Source organism: Mastomys coucha, unplaced genomic scaffold (genome assembly GCF_008632895.1).
Source record: "Mastomys coucha isolate ucsf_1 unplaced genomic scaffold, UCSF_Mcou_1 pScaffold23, whole genome shotgun sequence".
NCBI classification, from domain to species: Eukaryota; Metazoa; Chordata; class Mammalia; order Rodentia; family Muridae; genus Mastomys; species Mastomys coucha.
Window position 1 is genome coordinate 100,263,891 of NW_022196906.1, and position 22,540 is coordinate 100,286,430.

Consider the following 22,540-nt stretch of genomic DNA (forward strand, 5'->3'; position numbering starts at 1 on the left):
TTAAAGGCGTGCGCCACCACTGCCCGGCTTTATTATTATTAGTAGTAGTATTATTTTGAGACAAGTTCTCATTATATAGCCCTGGATGTCCTGGAGATATCTGTGTAGACCAGACTTGCCTCAAACTCAGAAGAGAGCCACCTGCCTCTGCCTGCTGAGTGCCGAGATTAAAGGCACATACAACCACATCTGATATTTTTTAACTTTTTGGAGATTAGTACTGTTAAGTATATTTTGTGTGCTTACTGGCCATTTGTGTCTTCGGAGAACTGTACATTTATATCTTTTGTGTATTTTAATTTATTCATTAGATTTTGATGGGAGGGGTTTAAAAAACTTAAAAATACAATAACATAAGGCTAGAGAGACCGCTAAGTGGGTCTTTTTGCATACAAGGGTTAATGATCTGCGCTTCATTCTTCTATCCACAAGGTGGCAGGAGAGAGCTGATTCCCAGCTCAGGAGTCTGTCCTCTGCCTACAAGGAGGCAGGCTGTCTGTGGGCACCTCACACCCACCCACTACACTGCCTCATGCACGCCTAAAATAATAATAAATGAATAAAACCTAAATTGCAATTTAAAATATAATATAAAAGATAAACGGCAATACAGGAGTCTTATGAATCTATTCTGTCCAATTGTCCCATAAATTCTTTGTAGGGAATAAACACTTTTAAAAAAATAGCAGTACCATCAGCACCTAGAAAGCAGGCTTTAGAACGAGAACTACAAAGCTATTTTGAATAAGAGAGTCGTCCTAGCCAGATGCTGGGTCAGTCGCCTTTAATCCCAGCTCTAGGAAGGCAGAGGTAGGCAGCTTTGTGAGTTTTAAGGCCAGCGTGGTCTACACAGAGAATTCAGGATAGCCAGGACTGTATAGAGAAAGTCTGTCTAAAAATACAATAACAACAAAAAGCATTCTTATTCCACAGTGGTCACTGAGTTATTGTTAACCCCAGGCGGGGCTTGTGTTTACCGCGCATGCTCTGTTTTCTTCCACCATGTCGCCTGGTCAGACATAGAGCAGGGCTTCACAATACCCCGATTTTTCATTAAAAAAGTTAAATACCTCAGGGGCTGGAGCGATGGCTTAGTAGCCACTGACTGCTCTTCCAGGGAACCTGATTCAATTCCCAGCACCCACATGGCCGCTTACAACTGTCTGTAATTCTGAGATCTGACACCCTCCCAGACATACATGCAGGCAAACCGCCAATGCACACAGAACAAAACTAAGCCATAAAAACTTAAATCTAATTCTCTCTTGTATGCACGCAGAAGCTAGATTTTAAAACATTCTTGTGTGTGTGTATCCGTATGCATGTGTGTATTTGTATATGTGGTGGGGTCATGAAGCATAAAAGGGGGTCATGAGAAGAAAGAAGTATCTATTTTATGTTACTAATATATAAATTAATACAATACACACGATTTTATTCTCAATGACAAAAAGTTTTCTTTCTTCCTCTTTCTTTTTCTCTTCCTTCCTTCCTTCCTTCCTTCCTTTCTTTCATTCAAGAAAGAGTCTCTCTACATAGCCCTGGATGGCCTGAAATTCACTATGTAGACAGGCTGGCCTTGAGTTCATAGAGATCTATTTAGCCTCAGCATCCCAAGTGCTGGGATTAAAGCAAATACAATTTTTTTTTTTCCTTTTCGAGACAGGGTTTCTCTGTGTAGCCCTGGCTGTCCTGGAACTCACTCTGTAGACCAGGCTGGCCTCGAACTCAGGAATCTACCTGCCTCTGCCTCCCAAGTGCTGGGATTAAAGGCGTGCACCACCACTGCCTGGTGCAAATACAATTTTTTGCTTGCATGTTTAATCCATTTGTAGAGCAGCTTAGCCAGGGACCCCCAGTAGCTCACGGGCCCTTCCATTATTTGTCTTTTTCTTTGTACCTTTAAAAATATTAAATCAAAAAAAAAATTTAGTCATGTACTGCAGTACATCCTCTCCTTTTCTCTTCCCCCCCCAACCCTTCCTGTGTTCTCCCTGCCCGGATCCATCTCAGAGCCATGGTTTCTTCTTGTTACACGTGCACACGCACATACACCCCCCCCACATACACATACACATACACACACACACACATACGCACACACACATACACACCCACCCACCCACACATACAGACACACACACATACACACACACACACACACACACACACACACACACGCACGTGCACACACACACATACACACCCACACACAGACACACACACACATGCACATACATACACACACACACATGCACACACACACGCACACACACATGCATACACACACACACACACACACACACACACACACACGCGCACGTGTGTGCACACACACGCACACGTACATAATACAGTCTACTGAGGCCATTTGGTGTTCCTTGTATGCATGTTTTTTTTGTTTTTTGGCTAAACACTTAGCCCTGGATAACAAATTAGGGAGTTTATCCCTGAAGAAGACTGATTTTTTTCCCTGTCATTAGCTGCCTGTAGCTTTTCATCTAGGCGTGGGCCTTGTGAGATTTTCTGTAAAGTCACAGTAGTCTGGCGGCAGGGGAGGAAATGAGTTCTGCGGTGAAGCTGGCCTCCATGGGGGAAGGTGTCACTCACAAAGCTGACACATCCACAGGCTCGAGGGGTTCAGTCTCTGAAGGTCCTCCTGGACATCAGACTCCTCCCTCTCATCAGGAGTCAGCCTGAGGCAGTCTTCTAGGGCACTCCCACATAGATGCACAGCATGCACACGGTGGTTCTCACAAGAAAGTTAACGAGATGCCCAGTTCACAAGGACCCTCTTTGGTGAGATCTGCTAGATACGCGTCTGCCAAGTGGATGAACGGCATCCTTATGGTTTGTTTGGGAGTGTCTTAAAACAGATCCACTATGGTCGTTGTCTTGGTCACTGGTCGTTTGCTACTTGGAACAGATGCCAAGGCCACCATAACTCTTATAAACGAAAGCATTTAATCGGAGGCTTGCTTACAGCTTCAGAAGTTTAGTCCATTGTCATCATGGGACGGGGGCGGGGGGAGCATGGTGGTACACAGGCAGACATAGTGCTGGAGGAATTGAAAGTTCTACATTTGGATTCTCAGGTAGCAGGAAGAGAGAGAGACATTGGGCCTGGCATGGGCGTTTAAAACCTTAAAGCCCAGCCCCAGTAACATACCTCCTCCAACAAGGTCACACCTCCCAATCCTTTCAAGCAGTGCCACTCCCTAAGCATTCAAATACTTGAGCCCGCGGAGGCCATTCTTATTCAAACCGGCATAAACATCTTTCATAACTTGGTTCTTTGAAACACTGGAGCATCTGCATGGAAAAGCTAGCCTTGTCCCGCAGCCTCTGCCCAGCAGCCCTGCTCAGGGCCCTCCAGGAGGTCCATAGTAGTGTTCAGGGCTGGAGTTTGTCTGGTGGGCCTGGCAGGGAGGGTAGAGGCCCTGCCACACTGCTGCCAGGGCCAAGCTGCTTGCTTAACCTTGACTCAGAAGCTCCAGTCAGGCTCCTCAGAACTTTCTTATCAGTTGTTACAAAGTAGACACAAGTGCATGATCTGATCTACAAACTGTGAGACATTTTCCTCCCTTCGGTGGGGGTAGACTGCCTGTCAGTGTGTGACACACAAGCATGGTAGACCTGAGTTTGGATCTCTGCCACCTACATAAAAAACCCAGTGAGGTGGCACACGCAAACCCAGGAGGATCCCATGCCACGTGCACAGGAGTGACGCTGTCCCTTCAAGATACTTATGTCCTCTGGGTATGTCCTCTGAAACTCGGTTCTGGGTCACATGGTAGTTCTATTTTTATTATTTTTTTTAAAAGACTCTTCCATATTGTTTCCCATATGGCCGTCCCAATTTTTCTCGACACCCGTACCCACACTTTCTGTCCCTTGTCTTTTGGATGATCACCCTCCGAACAGATGTCAGGTGATGGCTCATTGTGATTTTGGTCTCTAGTTCCCAGATGGCTAACGACGTGGACAGTATACTTTCCATGAACCTGTTGGTCAGCTATACGTTTTCTTTGGAAGAAAATATCTTTTTAGGTCTTTTGCCCACTTTTAATTTTTCTCCCCCCCCATCCTCCCCACCCTCTGGTTTTTAAGACCAGGAACTTCTTCATCCACAGCTTCTTCAGCCTGCTCAGTCTCTTGTGCTTCTGTATGTGTTTTAGTTGGGATCTTTTTTTAAATGCTTAGAACATTTCCATTATATTTTGAAATGTTGAATTTTTTTTTTAAACCTCACTTTTAGAAATATTGTATTAAGGGCGAAATGTCACTTCAGGAACTTGAGAAAGAATTCTAATATTGGATAAAGCTTTAAAAAATAGAAAGAGATGCAATAAAAAGACTCACAAAGCAGCTAAAATGATCTCCCCATAGTTAAAAAAAATCATGTTATTTAATATGGAGCAATTGAGTTTCTTGGTACCATTACAGACAAAAGTTTTTGAGAATCTTTGGAGGGTTTGCTGGAATCATAATTAGGCTAACATTCTCTTGTGTGTATCCTGCAGCCTGACCGAAATGTGAAAGGTGAACACTGTGGGCCCATTTGAAATGTCTACCACAGGCCCATGTTTTGAAGGCTTGTTGGGGAGCTGGTGGAGCTAATTTGAAGGGTTGTGGAGTCTTTAGTGGGTGGGTCTTAGCCGGAGGAAGTAGATCTGTAGGGGGTGGGTCTTAACTGGAGGAAGTAGATCTGTAGGGGGTGGGTCTTAGCTGGAGGAAGTAGGTCGGTCAGGGTCAGCCTTTGAAGGTTGTAGCCTGGCTCCTGATTGCTGTTGGTTTTTGCTTCCTGATCTGCACGGTGGTGGCAGCTTCTACCACACAGTCCCCTGCCAGGAACTGAGCCACGGTGGTGGCAGCTTCTACCACACAGTCTCCTGTCAGGAACTGAGCTGCCCCGCCATGCCTTTCCCGCCATGATGTACTAAAATGGTAAAACCTAAAAATAAATCCTAAAATAGCTCAAACTGGTCTGGAACTCGTATTTCTCCTACCTCGACCCCCTGTAGTTCTAGGATTACAGGTATACAACACCATGCCTGACTTTTTTTTTTTAAAGCTTTCTAGAAAAAATAAATAGTAACCTAAGCTGTATGTCCAATTATTGCAATATAATATGTATACTGAGAAGCAACTATTCAGTCTGGGACATGGCTAGAGTAGCCTAGCATTCAGCTTTGTCTATTTGATGGTCTAATTTATCACTGAAGTGTCCCAGAGTGGCCAGAAAGCTACATAGCTGTACTAGATCAAAACTGCTGTCTTTGAATTTGGTCCAAAGCTCAACAAGTGGTAGCAATGCTAAGGAAATAAACTGCAACTATTTAACTGATACAGTATCAACATTTTTTTTTTTTATTTTATATTTTGAGATAGACTGTCATGTAGCTGGGGCTGGTCTTGAACTCCTCATTTTCCTACTTTTACCTCCCATATGCTGAGATTACAGGCATGTGTCCCCATATCTGGCTCAATATTTATCTACTTCATCATCACCATCACCATCACCATTATTATCACTTTGTGTCAGGAGCCTTCCATGTAGCTCTGGCTATCCTGGAACTCACTATGTAGACCAGGCTGGCCTCAGAGTCACTTGCCAGAGTCCTTGCCTCTGCCTTCCAATTGCTGGTATTAGAGGTGTGCATGACTATACCCAACTCTATATTTAATTTGAATATTTTTTAGGGAGTAGAAAAATATTTTAACAAAGTATTAGCTGTACAAAATATTTATGACATAAAGTATATGCCATAGGTCATTTCTAGAATACAATAATACAACTTTATAGTTATTTCTACAACAATATACATTTTACCTATAGAAAAAAAAAGTCCTTTTCTGGGTATGCTTTGTGCATGAAACAGAAAGATAAGGTCTTGGACTTGGATTTTCCTGCCTGGGTCAGTTTTTCTCCATTAGTCTCCAGGCTGTGTCAGAACATGCACAGAATGCCAAAGATACTAGCATCAGATTTGAATTTCCTTTGAACGTAGCTGTAACATTAAGACGACTCATTCTTGGGGCTTGGGAGGCAACTCAGTGAACATTTCCTTCACAAGTCTGAGGACCTGGACTCCCATAATAAAAGCCAGCTGTGGTGTGTGGTGGTGTGTGTCTGCAAGTCCAGTGATCATGAAACAGGAGGCAGAGATCATGTGTGAACTCACTCGTACAGACACAAAACAGACATGTGCACACATGCATGCTTGTGTATGTGTGCATACACACAGACATATACACACACCACACACACATACACCACACACACACACACACACACACACACACACACAGGTATGGGGGGTATATCTGCAACCCTGGGGCTGGAACAACAGAGATAGGCAGGGTCTTGGAGCTCATTGACCAGTCTGTTTAGCCAATTCATGAGCCTCATGTTTGAGAGACCCTATCTCAGAAATATTAGGTGGAGTGATAAGATTCATTCTGCCTAGCCAGGCAGTGGTGGCACATGCCTTTAATCCCAGCACTTGGGAGGCAGAGGCAGGCAGATTTCTGAGTTTGAGGCCAGCCTGGTCTACAGAGTGAGTTCCAGGATAGCCAGGGCTACACAGAGAAATCCTGTCTCAAAAGCACCCCCCCCAAAAGATTCCCTATGGCTGCACACACACAAATAAAAGTGCAAGCACATAAATGAGCATACCGATTCCTTACTTTACATAAGGGAATGGTGAGTTGCCTCCCGAGGTTTCATCCAGCAGGAGCAGTGAGTGTGAGTCTGACTTGAACTTGGACCTTTCCTTTTCTAAAGTCTTCATAACATGGCTATCACGGAAGTTAGAGTGTTCTCTCTGTGTTGCAATAAAAGTAACATTTATACAGCCTTAAAGAGTACTATTTTAGGGGCTGGTGAGATGGCTCAGTGGGTAAGAGCACTGACTGCTCTTCCTGAAGGTCCTGAGTTCAAATCTCAGCAACCACATGGTGGCTCACAACCATCTGTAATGAGGTCTGACGCCCTCTTCTGGTGTGTCTGAAAGCAGCTACAGTATACTTATGTATAATAATAAATACATTTTTGGGCCGGAGCAAGCAGGGACTGAGTGAGCGGGGTGGACCAGAGCAAGCAGAGGTCCTAAAAGTTCAATTCCCAACAACCACATGAAAGCTCACAACCATCTGTTCAGCTACAGTGTACCCATATACATAAAATAAATAAAAATAAATCTTAAAAAGTAATAAAAAACTCTTATTTTAGAGTAGCTAAATGGTAAAAATCATTCTTAACCCCGAGTTTTCTGTGATCTATGCTCCAACTTTTTGTTGTGTTTTTCAAGACCTGGTATCTCTGTATAGTCTTGGCCATCCTAGAACTCACTCTGTAGACCAGACTGCCCCCCAACTCAGAGATCCTCTTGCCTCTGCCTTCGAGTGCTGGGGTTAAAGATGGGCATCATCACCGCCCAGCTATGTTCCAAGTTTTAAAGGCTCATTTCATTTTAAATTCTGTGCATATGTGAATGCAGCTTCAGCAGAGGCCAGAAGAGAGTGGCAGATCCCTTAGAACTGGGGCAACAGAAGGTTCTGGGTGTTGAAGGACATGGGCATTGGGCACCAGCTCCAGTCTTAACCACTGAGCCATCTCTGCAGTGCCTCCTGTTGTAATTTAAATAAAGCTAGTATATGTTAATGAGAGGCTCATTGGCTTGTAATGCTGAGGACAGGACCCAGGCCTTCTCTTGCGCCAGGAAGGCACTCTGCCTCTGAACTGCCTCCCCAGGTGTAGATGGCTTTAAAACAAAACTTGCTGGTGGTGGCTGTACTAGTGCATGCCCTTAACTTCAGTACTCGAGAGGCAGGCAGATCTCTGGATTCAAGGCCAGCCTGGTCTACAGAGTTCTCCAGGACAGCCAGGGCTCCACACACACATACACACAACAACAACAACAACAAAACAAGACCTGTGACTTATTATATACTCTAAGTTTTTTAGAGGCTGTATTATTAAGAAAGAAACTTCTGGGGCTGAAGAGATGGCTTAGAGGTTAAGTGCACTGGCTACTCTTCCACAGGACCCAGGTTCAATTCCCAGCTCCCACATGGTAGGTAACTCACAACCATCTGTAACTCTAGTTCCAATATATCTGGTGCCCTCTTCTGGCCTCCACAGACAGTGCATGTATGTGGTGCATAGACATATACGTAGGTAACATACCCGTACATAGAAAATAAAAAGTAATTAAAAAAAAAATCAAAAACAAGAAACTTCCAAAAGAAGAAAAAAATTAGGCTTTCTTGCTTAAAAAATTAACTTTTAAAGTTATGATACAAAGTAATGGATTCTATTATGGTGTATTATGGTGTTGTCTTTGTTCTCTCTCTCTCTCTCTCTCTCTCTCTCTCTCTCTCTCTGTGTGAGTGTGTGTGTGTGTGTATGTATGTGTATATGTATAGATTAGGGGATAATTTGCAGAAATCTTGGGATTAAGTTTGGATTGTCAGGCTTGGCAGCAAATGCCTTTTACCCAATGAACCCATATTGAGGTATAAAGAACTCTATTGGATTAATAATTAGAATATCAGCTTGGTCAGAAAGAGTATGAAAAACAGTACAGCCTGGACTCACAGAGATTCCGATAGCTCTAGGTCAACCAAAGCTCATGAACAACCAAACAATTCCCACAAGTCAAGGACAAGGTATAAATTTGGCAAGCCTTAAAACTGGCTATCAGGAGAGGCGACCTCTTGGACCTTCGGGTTCTGAGTATGTTTGGCACGACAGGCAGTGGCCAGCTCTGTGTAGTTCTGTCTTTTCCCAGAACATTGGGATCTTCTGCTTCCCAAGGCTTGTACTCCGGATTCTCTCCTGCTGCCCTCCACTTTGTCTATATCATGGAAAGGTTTTATCTTTGCTTCATCTGGAAGTGAAGATCTTAAGTACTTTTCTATTGTTGTGACAAAACACCATGATCAAGAAACTTAGAAGACAAAGCATTTAATTTGGGAGCTCACTGTTGCAGAGGGTTTAAGTCCATGATCATCATGACAGGGAGCATGGTGACAGGCAGGCAGGCATGGCACTGGAGCAGTGGCTGAGCGCTTACCTCTGATCCACAAGCATGAGGCAGAGAAAGAGAACTAACGGGGAAGCTTGAAACCTCAAAGTCTGCCCCCCAGTGATACACCTCTTTCAGCAAAGCCACACCTCCTTATCCTTCCCAAACAGTTCCACCAGCTGGGAACCAAGCATTCAGATCTATGAGGCTGTCTCATTCAAACCTCTGTACTAAGTTTCAGGGTTCACAGCCATGCCTCACTGCCAGTTTGCTGTCCCCGCTTCCTGTTTATGGTGGAAGATGAGAGTTTTCAGCTTCTGGCTCCTGCCACTTGCTGCCATGCTTCCTCTATGCCATGATAAACCCTTTCCCCTCTGGAACTATAAGCCCAAATAAACTCTTTCTTCCACATGTGACTTTGGGTCTTTGCGTTTTATCACAACAGGAAAGTCACTGCTCCAGTGACCATCCTTGGGATCTGATTCCATGACATTTTCACTATTCACAACGAAGAAGTCTCTACCACCAAACACCCTGTAACAGCCCCTCCTTTCCTGCTGATGCCAGCAGCTACTAGTTTATTTATAGCTCTATAATTTGCCTCTCTTGGGCATTTTATATAAATTTTATATAACTCTGCAATATGTGGTTTTTTTTTTGTCTTCCATGTAACATAATGTTTTCAAAGTTCACTTATACCACAGAACTTCTGTTTCTCACATTTATTCTCTCCTTTCTGTGTGGATGTGTGTGCATGGCCTACAAGTACCACAGGATGTATATGGAGGTCAGATGACAACTTTTCTTCTTTTTTTTATGTTTTCTAAGAATTTTGTACAGTGTATTTTGACCATACACCCCCTCACTCCTCCCAGATTCACCCCCCCCTTTCCAACTAACTTAACCATGTCCTTCTTCTTGGGATCAAGTACAATTTGTGCTGCCAGTGTGCCCTTGGGTGTGTGACCTCCCCTGGAGGGTAGTCACCTCACCAGGCTGTACCTTAAACACTGTCTGTCTGTCTGTGTCTGTCTGTCTCTGTCTATCTCTGTTTCTCTGTTTCTGTCTCTTTGTCTCTCCCTCTCTCTCTCTCTCTCTCTCTCTCTCTTTCTCTCTCTCTCTCTCTCTCCCCCCACCCCGACCCCCAGCAGTTAACAATCACCAATAGCTCTTTAGTTTGAGGTGGGACTTTATGCCCGCCTCCCTCTGTATGCTGGAATCTCGTCTGATACAGGTTTTGTACACACTGTCCCCACTGCTATGACTTCATATGTGCAGCTGCTCTGCTGGGCCCAGAAACACCGCTTACACGTAAGTCATCTATCACCTCCAGGTCTTATCGTTCTGCTCCCTCTACTTCAGTGACCCGAGCCTTGGGAGGAGGGGCTAGGAAATAGATGTCTTACTTAAGGCTAAGCCTTTTCAGTTTGCTATTCTTTGCACCTTGACCAGCTGTGTGTCTCCATGTTAATGTCCATTGACTGCAAAAGGAAGCTTCTCTGATGAGGGTGGAGAGATTCACTGCTCTAGGTTGTTTAACAAGCCATCAGGAGTCAGTTTAATAGTATGTCCATTTAGTAGAGTTATTAGCGGTAGGTCCTCCTGTCCGTCCTATGACTTGTCTAGCTGTATGTTCATGGCCCCAGTAATGGTGCCAGGTATGGATTTCAACTTGTGAAGTGGGCCTTAAAATTCAGTAAGGAAGCAATTGGCTATTCACATGATAGTTAGGCACTAGTAGGCATCTCTTGACAGGCCAGTCATTGTTGTAGGTTACAAGGTGCACAGCTTGGCGAGATTGGTGGTTTCTTTTCTCTTCCTTCCAGTGCCATGAAAGTTAGAATGGGTGGAGCTTCCATGTGAGTACCAGCTTGATGTCTCTGTTCTATCACCCAGGGCATGTGGCAGCTTTAGCAATAGGGTCTTATCAAGTTATGGAGACAGCTAAGAGCGTTGGCAATATCCTGTAATATTTGGGGGTCCATGGGACTCACTTGCTAACAACTTCAAAAGACGTAACTCATTCCCAGCACTGGGCTTTTGTTATCCTGTTGTGTCTAGTAGGGCCTTTTGTCCTGTATAGGGTAATTCTTTTTAAACTTGTATATGTGTGTGTGAGTGTTGCATGTGTATGTATGTGTGTATGTATATGATGCATATGTATATATTTTAGAAAGCTTTTCCATATGACTTTTCAAAATGTCTTTTGTGTTAGCTATCCCTCCTGTTTCCTCTCCCTCTTCCTCCAGAATGCCTCCCAGAGAACAACCTGTGGGAGTCAGTTTTCTTCCAATGTGTGGATTCTGGGAATTGAACTTAGGTCATCAGGCTTGGGGGCAAATGGCTTTACCCACTGAACCACATGCCCAGCTCACTCTCTACCTGCGACATTTTTTGGACAAGGTTTCACCCACTTAGCACAGTTTGTCCTCCCTGACTCAGTCTTGCCAACGCCACCAGTCTTTCAAGGAATTAACAAACTGTTTCCTCCCATCCAAAAGACTTTTCTGTTAGCTCATCTGGTGCAGGAATGAAGCAGGATAGAGAGCTAGGCTCATTCCAAAGTGGAGAGAGGGGTCATTAAGATAAAACTGTAGACTACTGAGGGGTAAGAACATGAATGTCACAGCTGAGAGGAAAGCACTGGTTAGGTCTGCCTCTGAGGAGTTCTAATTAGACGTTAGAGAATAGCTCTTAGTGCATAAGAATCATAAGGGCCAGACTGTATATTGGGCTCAATGAGCATTCAGTCTCTATTTGCAAAAACCTTGCTATAGGGGCTGTGATATTCTGACCTCTCTCCTAAAAGAGAGAAGACGAGCAAAACAACAATGAATTGGAGACTGTATTATTTCTGTGCTATGAGAAGGTGCTCATTAGTGATTATACCAAGCAATTGGTAGTAGTCAGAGAAACTGCACATCTCATATATTGCTTTAGAAATATGAAGCTCAGTCCGTTTTAATTCCAGCTTCAAAAAACATGAATGGTCCAAGGGTTGTAACATGGGATGCCTGGCTCTGCATAGATATAAACATCTTGGGCCTCATCTCTTGGTTTGGAGGTGCCAGGCCCTGTGGGGATGGAGAAGGTCTTCCCCTAAGGAGAGGAAGAGGTGTAGGGTCTGAACCCCTGGGGTGGGGGTGTCTCTGTGGCATGACAATCACTGAGACTCACAAGATTAGGTCAGGTGTTTATTTAGGCATTGGAGCCAACTCTTTATGCTGTGGGCCTTTAGATGGATAGGATTTCAATGTGGAACTCTGGTTGCCTGGAAACAACTTCATATCGAACCTGCAAAATGTCATCATTCTTGAAGGTAAAGCTGTTTTCGACGGGCTGGACCACACAGAGTGTGTTGCATATTTGATTGAAGTATCGACGGCAATTCCACATGCGAACCCATGCCTGGAGCCTGACGGCAGCCTCTTCCTCAATGACATATATCCTCAGCAGAGCCAGCCGCCTTTTAAGTACCTGCCTTTGGAGGATGCTCCTCCACCAGCACTGAATCACCCAGACATTGAGGGCAGCAGCCAGCAGAGTTTGCCTCACCAGGAATCCGCGCCACAAGGCCTGGATCTTCTTGGCTGCTCTGGTCCTTCTTATCTTTGAGACTTTGGGTTGTCTTAAAGGAAGGAGCTAACCAAGTAAAGGACAGGATGCTCAGTGGATGGAGATACAAGAGAGATGGGTAGAGTTTTGTTGTCTCTACCTCTGTCTTGTCCATGGCTATGGACGTAGCTGCTCACCTTCGGAGCCACAGTGGCCTCCTCTATAAAGCGAGGTATGCTTGTATTGTGATGTTCACAGGGACTCGGGAAAAGACTAATCCTGAAGACCTCATGAGGTCCTCATAAGGAAGAATCATTACAACCTGAGTCTCAGCCCTAAACTAGCCCACAGTTCTGCTAGGTGTCACGTTTCCCTAAGTATTCTCCTCCCTCATCTCATATTTCAACCTTTCAATGATGCTGACCCGTGGCAGCCCTTGTCTACCTTCTTAAGGTAGTGACTTACCTTCCTAGTGTCCTGTGCACAGTTAATTCTGGATAGGGATGGGATTTAAGGCACAACAGAGTAATACCGAGTCTACTGAATGGGAATAAAGATGCCACCTCCATTGCTATAAACATTGAGGTCGAGGATCAGGGGCTTCTGGGTCATTTATGGTCCTGGGTTGTACCTACCTTTGATTGGGTTGTTTTCGCTTGTTGATGGACTTTAGGTTTAGGCTTCTGAAATTAAAATGGGGGGGGTTGTAAGTAAAAGCCAACACCCACGAAAACATTCCTGTATCTCAACTCCCCAGTTTTCCCCAGGGCTCCCTACAGTAGCTTGGGATTTCCCTCTGCCAAGTAGTATCCCCCAACCCGAGGTCAGTGAATCTGATAGTCTTACAGCAAACAGAGAGCCCATGGCAAAAAGCAGGAGCTCAGGTGGTCATTCCCCTTTGGTTGCTGCTTATCCAACTCCAGCAGGCTCAGGATGGCTGATGGGGGAGATGACCATGATGTCATAAGGCCAACTGTGACCCAGGGACTAGATGGTCTTCTCTAGTATCACAGGCATTGGATGAAGGAAAAGCATCTGTTTCTAGCCAGGGATGACTAGAGGCCTATGGTGTGAGCTGTCCTGTTCTAAGGATGAATTATGGTTTGGATATATATCAGGCACATCTGTCATTGGCCTTTGAGGGTAGTAGCTCACATGACAAAAAGGTACATGTGCCTCTTACATCCTACTCTCTGCCTTTCCCTTGGGATGGGGAAAGTCCTTTAAATGGATGCATAATGTGTGGGAAGAATATCTTATTCATCTCTTTATTGCTGTGGCAAAATATCTGGAGAATTTTAAAGGAGGATAAAAGATTTCTTTTTTAAAAATTCTCAATGATGTATTTTATGTATGTGTTTTGTCTGTGGGTATGTTTGTGCACCCCATGCATGCCTGGTGCCTATGGGAGTCAGAAGAAGGCATTGGGTCCTCTGGAACTGGAGTTACAGATGTCTGTGAGCCCCAGTGTTGGTGTTGGGACTCAAACTTGGGTCTTCTGCAAGAGCAATAAGTGCTCCTAACTGTTGAGTCATGTGCTGGCTAGTTTAATGTCAATTGGACACAAGCTACAGTCACTGGAGAGGAGGGAGCCTCAATTGAGAAAATGCCTCCATAAGATTAAGCTGAGTCAGAAGTAGGGTTGGAGGGTTGAGGTAAAGGAGTTTGTGTGTGGGGGGAATGTCTTCATGAATGAGTTCTAGGACAGCCATGACTACACACAGTGAAACCCTGTTTCTAAAAACAAAACAAAACAAACAGGGGGATAGAGAGATGGTTCGGTGGTTAAGAGCACTGACTGCTTTTCCAGAGGTTCTGAGTTCAATTCCCAGCAACCATATGGTGGCTCACAACCATCTGTATTGAGATCCAATGCCCTCTTCTGGAGCGTCTGAATATAGCTATAGTATACTCATATAAATCTTAACAAACAAACAAAAAGATTGGGTTGTAGGGTACTTTCTTAATTAGTGATTGTTATGGGAGGGCCCAGCCCATTGTGGGCATGGCCACCCTTGGGCTGGTGGTCCAGGGTTCTATAAGAAAGCAGATTGAGCAAGCCATGCAGAGCAAGCCAGAAAGCAGCACCACTCCATGGCTTCTGCAGCAGCTCCTGCCTCTAGGTTTCTGTCCTGATTGAGTTCCTGTCCTGACTTCCTTTGATAATGAACTGTGATGTGGAAGCATAAGCCAAATAAACCCTTTCCTCCCCAACCCACTTTGGGTCATGGTGTTTTATTACAGCATTATTTATTTATTTATTTACTTATTTATATTTCTTGTGGACTTAAGGATCAAACCTAGGTGTCAGGAGCCATCTAGGAAAGGATAATGCTAATGGACGACTTTCCTGAGAGGGTCTACCAGTTTTGTAAGGACTGCAAGGGATGAGGCCTCCTGAGGCAAGGCCCTAGAGACTTTGTCTCAGGATTGATTCTTGCTATTGATATGCCTTTCCTGTCATTATTCATATAACAATTCCTGGGCACCAGCCTACACTACTGGGCAGATTTTCTGCAGCTCAATGAAGAAGTACTCTTTTGTAGCAGTGTTATGTAGACAAATAGATGATTTCTTAATTCCTAATAGTGGCTCTATAGAATTCCTAAACTTATTCAAGTGATTTTGAAACCCTCTATAAGAAAAACTATAATTAGGATTCTCTAATCCTTCCCATGTCACAAACTATTTGTACTAAGATAGAAAGCAGGTATGAAACAGATTTACAATTAAGGAAACATTCCTCTAGGCTGTAAAACCATTGTCTGATAACCAAAGGCTGGGAACAGTTTATTGTAGGTGCAAGGACAGAAGATATCTTTATCTAGACAAAACTTCAATGCTAATGAGACACTAGTCAGATGATTTGCCTCTGACATCCTGTGTTAACTTAGACCTAAGAATTATAGTTCTAAACTTTTAATGAACCTGTGGAGCTAATGGCAGACAATGTTTAGTTAACTAGTCTCAATGGAAACAGGTGTAAACATATTAGTTGTACTTCTTATTCAATTTATGATTTGAATTTATGTTTAAACTTGTGAACTTTGGGAGGGGGGAGATGCTTGGAATATCATGTGATTATGTATCCTGAGAAAGTGTAATAAAAACTGAGGACAATGACAGGAGAGACAGGTTGCCCTCTCTTTTTCTTTCTCTTAGAAACAAAGATTAGAATCTCTTCAAAGTGTTTGTTTCTTTCAAGACCTTCCCTAGACAGCGAGGAGTCAGTGAACTCCCAGCCTTGGGTCTTGGGCCAGGGAGGACCTGTGTGTGGGGTGGTGGAGGAGAACAAACAACCTGTTTACTTATTATCCCTCATCCTTCCCACTGTTTAGTCAGAGTGTTAATCACCAGAGGCCTGCAGCTTCTGGTCTCAGAATAGCTTAAGAGTTAAGACAGGTAAATGTTACTTTATAATAAAGCAACCTTTACTCTCACAAACCTAGTTTTGCTCTCCACCAATGCTCTTTCTTCTCAGCTTCCTTCCAGAGAGAGGACCCAGCCCGAGCATGCTCCCTGCACCTAGGGTTTTGTGTGTGTGAGACAATCATTTCACTAGTGAACTCTATCCCCAGCCTGGGGCCGGGGTGGGGTGTCTATTTCATCATACAGCTTCAGAGATTTCAACCCATAGTCTACTGCCTTCATTGCTTTGGGGAATTGATTCTCTCCTTCCACAGTGTAGGTTTGGAGGATCAAACTAGGTCATGAGGTTTGGCAGTAAGCACCTTTAGCAGCTAAGCTATCTTGTGGGCTCACCCCATCACTTTTGGACTATTGGAGAAGTGATACAACCTGTCAGAAGGATGTGGCAGAGTAAAGAGTTTACCTTATGTCAGCCAGGGAAAGAATGAGAGAAGTGGGGGGGGGGGGAGAGAGAGAGCACACACACACACACACACACACACACACACACACACGCACACACACCTTTTAGGCCCGGAGAGATGGCTCCGTAGTTAAGAGCACTGTTGCTCTTCCAGAAGTCCTGAGTTCAATCCTAGCACCCAGATGGTGACTCACAACCTTCTATAACCTCTATATATTGGACCAGAAGAGGGCATAAGATTTCATTACGGGTGGTTGTAAGCCACCATGTGGTTGCTGGGATTTGAACTCATGACCTTCGGAAGAGCAGCCAGTGCTCTTGCCAGCTGAGCCATCTCACCAACCTCTGTATCCTCCTTTTCTACTGATGTCACCCAACTGGTCCTCGTGTAGCTATGATAGCTCTGTTTCCCGGCTGAACCTTTAAAACAAGCTATCCCATCCTGGGTTGAGCATTCCTTTCTACAATGGTTTTCCAAAGAGAAGCCATTACACAAAAGAATGGTGTCCTGTCACTGGAGTGACCTGTTACAAAGGGTCAGATTGTTTTCTAGGCTTATACCAAACCAGCTTTATTGTTCTGTCTCCATTGCTACCTCTAGCTATATTTCCTCATTTCAAGGCATTGTTCATTCCCTTCTGACTTGGACCAGGTTCAGCTCCCCCCTAAGCAACCTTGGTTTGGCTCCCTCACCCCTGTAACCAGGTGGTCTGTCAATTACTGTAGGCTGTGTGACTTACATGGCTGTGACCCTTGATGGCTATGTGTGAGCCACTCTCTAATTTGCCCTTTTCTATTTTTTTTTTTAAAAAGGATGTATTTATTTATTTATTTATTTATTTTATGTGTAAGAGTGCTCTATCTACTTGAACACCTGCACGCCAGAAGAGGGCATCAAATCCCAGTATGTTGTGAGCCACCATGTGGTTGTCGGGACTTGAACTCAGAACCTCTGGAAGATCAATCAGTGCTCTTTAACCACTAAGCCATCTCTCCAGTCCTATCCTTTTCTAGTTTTTTCAATCGGTTTTTAAGTTGACATTCATAATAATAGATTTCATGATGGCATGCTTATATATTTGTGCCGTTATAATTTGTTCTAATTTGTGCTCCTTCCCTAACTTCCTCCTCTGTGCCCTAACTTCCTCCCCTGTCCCCTAACTTCCTCCCCTGTCCCCTAACTTCCTCTCCTGTGCCCTAACTTCCTCTCCTGTGCCCTAACTTCCTCCCCTGTGCCCTCTGTCCCCTTTGCTGGTTCACCTCTCACCCCCCCTCCCCAACAGTCTCCCATTCTGATTTCCCTTTTTCTTTCTTTCTTTTTTTGAAAAGATTTTATTTATTTTATGTATATGAGTACACTGTAGCTGTCTTCAGACACACCAGAAGAGGGCATTGGATCCCATTACAGATGGTTGTGAGCCACCATGTGGTTGCTGGGAATTGAACTCAGGACCTCTGGAAGAGCAGTCAGTGCTCTTAACCACTGAGCCAACTCTCCAGTCCCTACTCTGCTTTTTCATGCCTCTTGTATTCACTACCTTGTCTTTCCACTGCAATGCTCAAAGATTACTTTCATTTTCCTCCTCTTCTTGTTTTCTTTTCTTTCCGCCACTCCACACACAATCACACATTCTTTCATGTAACGGTCAATACTTCACAAAAGCAGTTACAGAAACAGCCCAGGAAAAAGAAGTTCATCGCTCTCCTAGGTCATGGGAAAAGGTCCTTGGGTACCTTTGGGTTCACGGGGATTTCCAGATTTGATGAGAAGGTAGGTGAGAGAAGCAAGGAGAGCAGTTAGGTCCAGTCTTAACTGCTTTTTCCATGGAGAGATCAGACAGGGCAGGCCGTTAGGACTAGCTGGGCGGAAGTGTTGGAACCTTTGAAGTCAGAACTGTGCAAGTTCCTGGCACAGAGTACTGCATCCCTAAAGCTGGCTTCTAGTGTGAGATCCCGTATTAATTAGGGTTCTAACAGAACTTATAGAATGAATCTCTCTCTCTTTCATATATGAAATTTCATATATTATATGAAATATATATAATTATATATATGTGTGTGTATATATATATATTATATATATATATATATATATATATATAATTTATAAGTTGCCAATGTGTCAATCCAGAAATGGCTGGCTATGAATATAAAGTCCAAGAATCCAGTATCTGTCCCAGACCTCGATGTTTCTCATCCAGGGAAGCACAGGCTGGGACCCCTATCAAGTACTGTGTTTTGCCTTCCTTGAATAGCTTGCCAGTGGCTTGGCCACCCCAGCGGTGAGGCAGACATGCAGCCTGACAGTACTTCATTCTAGATATAGTCACAATGACAACTGAGAATAGCCATCACAGGTCAGTAGACTATGAAGTTAGATGCTCGGGACCTGATAAGAACTTGATAACCCAAAACAGCAGAGTTAGGATCTAGAGCTGTCAGAAGGTGGTCAGGGAAAGCCAAGTAAATCTTGAGGGACCCCCTCCTGACAGCTTTGTGCAGAGATAAACCAGAACGAAGAGAGAATGTCAGTAGAGAATTCCCCAGGGGAGCAGCAAGGAAAACGGTCTGAGATGGGAACAAGCTTGGGTTGATTGCTCGGGATGTTTGGTGATAGGCAGAGTAAATAGGTAGGATAGGGACCACAGACCCAGAAAAGGAACAGATACATTCTGGGCCTTAATCCATATCCTGATACCCACTTTCTTCCCCTTTTCAACAATGTACAGAACGTGTCTTTCTTTATTCTCTCCCCTTATTGCAAGGGCCAGATGCACTGTAGTGACCAGGGTGGGGGTGTAATGTTTTCAAGGGTGAACTGATTATAATATGTATTATATACAAGGAAGATGTTCCTTTAAAAAATGCCATACCTAGGGGATGGAAAGAAATGGGTCAACAGTTAAGGGTACTGCCTGCTCTTCCAGAAGACATGGGATTAATTCCAAATATCCATATGATGGTTCACAACCATCTGTAGCTCTAGTTCTATGGGGTCAGATGCCCTATTCTAGCATCTAAGGGCACCAGGCATGAAAGTGATACACACATATATATATGCAGGCAAAACACCTGTATACATTGAAGTAAAATTAAAAATCAATTTAAAATAAGTCTACCCTTGGTGCCTGTGATGATTATTCTTGGCTGTCAACTTGACTATATCTGGAATTAAACCAAACCCCATTTCCCTGGGTACACCTGTGAGGGGGTTCTAGTTAACTGGATCATTTGAGATAGGAAAAAGACCTACCCTCTGACTGGGCCACACCTTCTCCTGGCAGTCTACGTAAACAATAAGGAAGAAGGAAGCTCTTGCTCTTGCTCTTGACCTTGCTCTCGATTTATTGGCATTACAGCCTACTTCTTCAGGATTCCAGCATATACTGAAGAGCAGCTGAGAAGTCCAGCCTGGTAGACTCAACAGCTCCTGGATTCTCAGACTTTCTATCCACAAGCCACTCTAATAAATATACACAGATTCATTCTGTTGGTTCTATCCCTCTAGAGAAGCCTGATTAATACAGTACCTGATTCAAAAATTAAAACAAAAACAGAAATTTTAAAAACCCACTATACACACCCATGATCCATGGGAAAATTTTAGGCCCTAGTCCATCTTCAGCTACTCACCGAAAGGCCTGTGTCTTTCATGCAAGGGGAAGCCTGCATCTTGTCTGTGCTAGCTTCTTTTAGCTCTAGCTGGACCTACCCTCTCCCACCCATAATACTTTTGCTATAACATTTATACACTGAAATCAAAGTTTTCTCCTGTCCAATGATACCAAGAAGTGCAAAGACAGGGCCAGACCAAGCAAGGCCAAATGGACTATGGGGAAAGAGTTAAATCCGCAAGGCACTGGAGGATGAGCTCCTCCATATTGCACAGCTTAGAGGACATCATTTAAATGGACATCAGTGAGTCGGGGTCTCTGGAGTTGGTTACGTGACAGACACCTGAACCCTCCAACAGCAATATTCCAACCAACATTGCTGATCAGTCATAGATCCTGTTCATTTAAACTTGAGGCCCTCACGTTCTCTGTCCCCAGGGCATATAGATATTCTCTCCTGATTCTCCTGAGCAAACTTATGCTTTGAGTCAACTGACATGTTCCTGACCCATTGTTGAAACTGGGACATCCAGCAATTTGTCTTACAGACACCCAAGAGACACCTATTAGGAGCAACCCTGGTCAGTTCTTCATTGTACTGGGAAAGGTGTGCAGTCTAATAGCCTACAAATTTGTGATTCAAAAAAAAGATATCAACCTGAAGTTCTAGCTTGTTTCCTGTGACCTCATAGAAACCCTGGGGTGTGATATGATTTTTGCAATTGTAGTCATGGTTCCTGGGCTGTTGCAGTTTGTGGATGAGCCACATTCGCACCCGGGACTGCAGCTTCACAGCAGCGGCATATACTCACCTCAGTCTGTAGCGCATCACCTCGTGTAACTTCCTCCCCTGCAGCCTGGTCTTTGCCTCCTTCCACCAGCACTGAATGGTCCAAGCGCTGAGGGCTGCCAGCAGCAGGGTTCGGCGCACAAGCGTGCCTCGCCACCAGGCCTGGATCTTGACCCCTGCCAGCACGATGTTAGCAGGCAGCTGCTATATTTTGAAGAGAAGTGGCATGGAAAAGAAAAGACACTCGGTCCTCAGACACCCCAGCCTCAGAATACTCTGGGAAACCGAGAAGGTTCTCAGAGATTGGGAAGGCATTTGGCATTACCTCCCCCGCCCCCAGTCTCCTGCTCTATCTGTTTTTTGAGACAGAGTTTCTCTGTATAGCCCTGGCCACCTGGCTTTCCATGGAGCTGGGTTGGCCAGTTTAGGACAATAGTCCTGTATTTTATAGGATTCTCTTGGATCTGACAACCACCAGGGCCCCTCCCTCCTTCTGGCTTTAATCTACAACCTGCCCCTTCGATCTGTCAGGCCCTAATGTTTCCTTCTCCTATGTCTGTGGTCTCTCTCTTGTAATTTACACACACACACACACACACACACACACACACACACGCACGCACGCACGCACGCACGCACGCACACACACACACACACACACGTACACTCCAGACTCTTGCATAATTTTGGGCATGCATGCTTCCATAATCAGAGTCAAAAGACAAAGTAATTAGATCATGCTTGGAGCATAAATTCCCTGAATATCCTATGGTACGGGCCACAAAAGAAGCCATCAGCCCAGGTGTCATGGATCAAGACCCGTGTAGATCAGATCCACCCCAGCACTGGGGCCCTTCACCACTTACCTCTAGCTCAGGCAACTGTTTCACCAACTCATTTCCCTCACTTCTAGCTGCCTCTTTAGTTTTAGATTCTTCTTTTTGGGTTGGCTTCTATGATCAGAGCCAAAAGGCAAAGTAATTAGATTGTTCTGTGTCCAAGTCCATGTGGATAGTAATATGCACACGGCCCTGTTTGGCCATTTATTCCCAAAACACATCTCATTCCCCAGCGTAGATAGTTCCTTTTTCCACTCTCTGGGATCCCTTGTCCCCCAATCTTTGTAGCTCAGTTACCTGCCCCTCTAAGGCTAACAGACAAGTGGGTAAGACAGTCAAGACTAAGCAAGCCCTATTCATAGCAGCATGTTTTTGCTGCCCAGTAAGCTTGGGCCGTCTTGGTTTCTGATGGTTATTCAGGGTGATGGTTTGACTCAAACCTTCCATTCACACGTATATCATGCTTGGAGCATAAATTTCCTGAGTATCCTATTGTATGACCCACAGAAAAAGCCATCGGCCTTGGTGACATGGATCAAGACATGTGTAGATCAGAGGTCCACCCAACACCACCTACCTCTGCCTGGGGGGGAAATTCCATTTTCACCAAATCACTCCTCTCAAGTATGGCTCTATCTGCTTCTTCAGCTTCAGTTTCCTCATCTTGGATTTGCTTCTATGATCAGAGCCAAAGGGCAAAGTAATTAGATTGTTCTGTGTCCAAGTCCGTGAGGATTCTAATATGCACACAGTGCTTTGTCCGGCCAGCAAGCCTAACTAACACAGGCCTTGTATCCTGACCACTAGTGAAAACCCACCTTCCCCTGCACACACACTTGTTTGCCCATTGGCTAGCTTAAATCTGGTTTTTCTAAAGT

General features: G+C 44.4%; 1 protein-coding gene across 6 annotated transcripts in view; it reads right to left on the bottom strand.

Moving 5' to 3' along the window:
- LOC116072883 (IQ domain-containing protein F3-like) overlaps positions 1–22,540 on the bottom strand; it is a 39,766-nt gene that overhangs the window by 10,344 nt on the left and 6,882 nt on the right. The window contains exons 3-7 of one of the 6 annotated variants that reach the window (XM_031344448.1): positions 22,240–22,338; positions 21,690–21,776; positions 20,846–21,027; positions 13,223–13,270; positions 12,556–12,674 (exon numbers count right to left, since the gene is read on the bottom strand). In XM_031344448.1, the coding sequence (XP_031200308.1) occupies positions 12,662–12,674; positions 13,223–13,270; positions 20,846–21,027; positions 21,690–21,776; positions 22,240–22,338 (429 nt within the window). In that variant the 3' untranslated portion in view covers positions 12,556–12,661. Of the gene's footprint in view, positions 1–12,213; positions 12,675–13,222; positions 13,271–13,433; positions 13,559–16,032; positions 16,113–19,744; positions 19,883–20,845; positions 21,028–21,689; positions 21,777–22,239; positions 22,339–22,540 lie in introns of those variants that run through there. The other 5 variants (XM_031344446.1, XM_031344445.1, XM_031344450.1 and 2 more) reach the window with 5 other exon arrangements.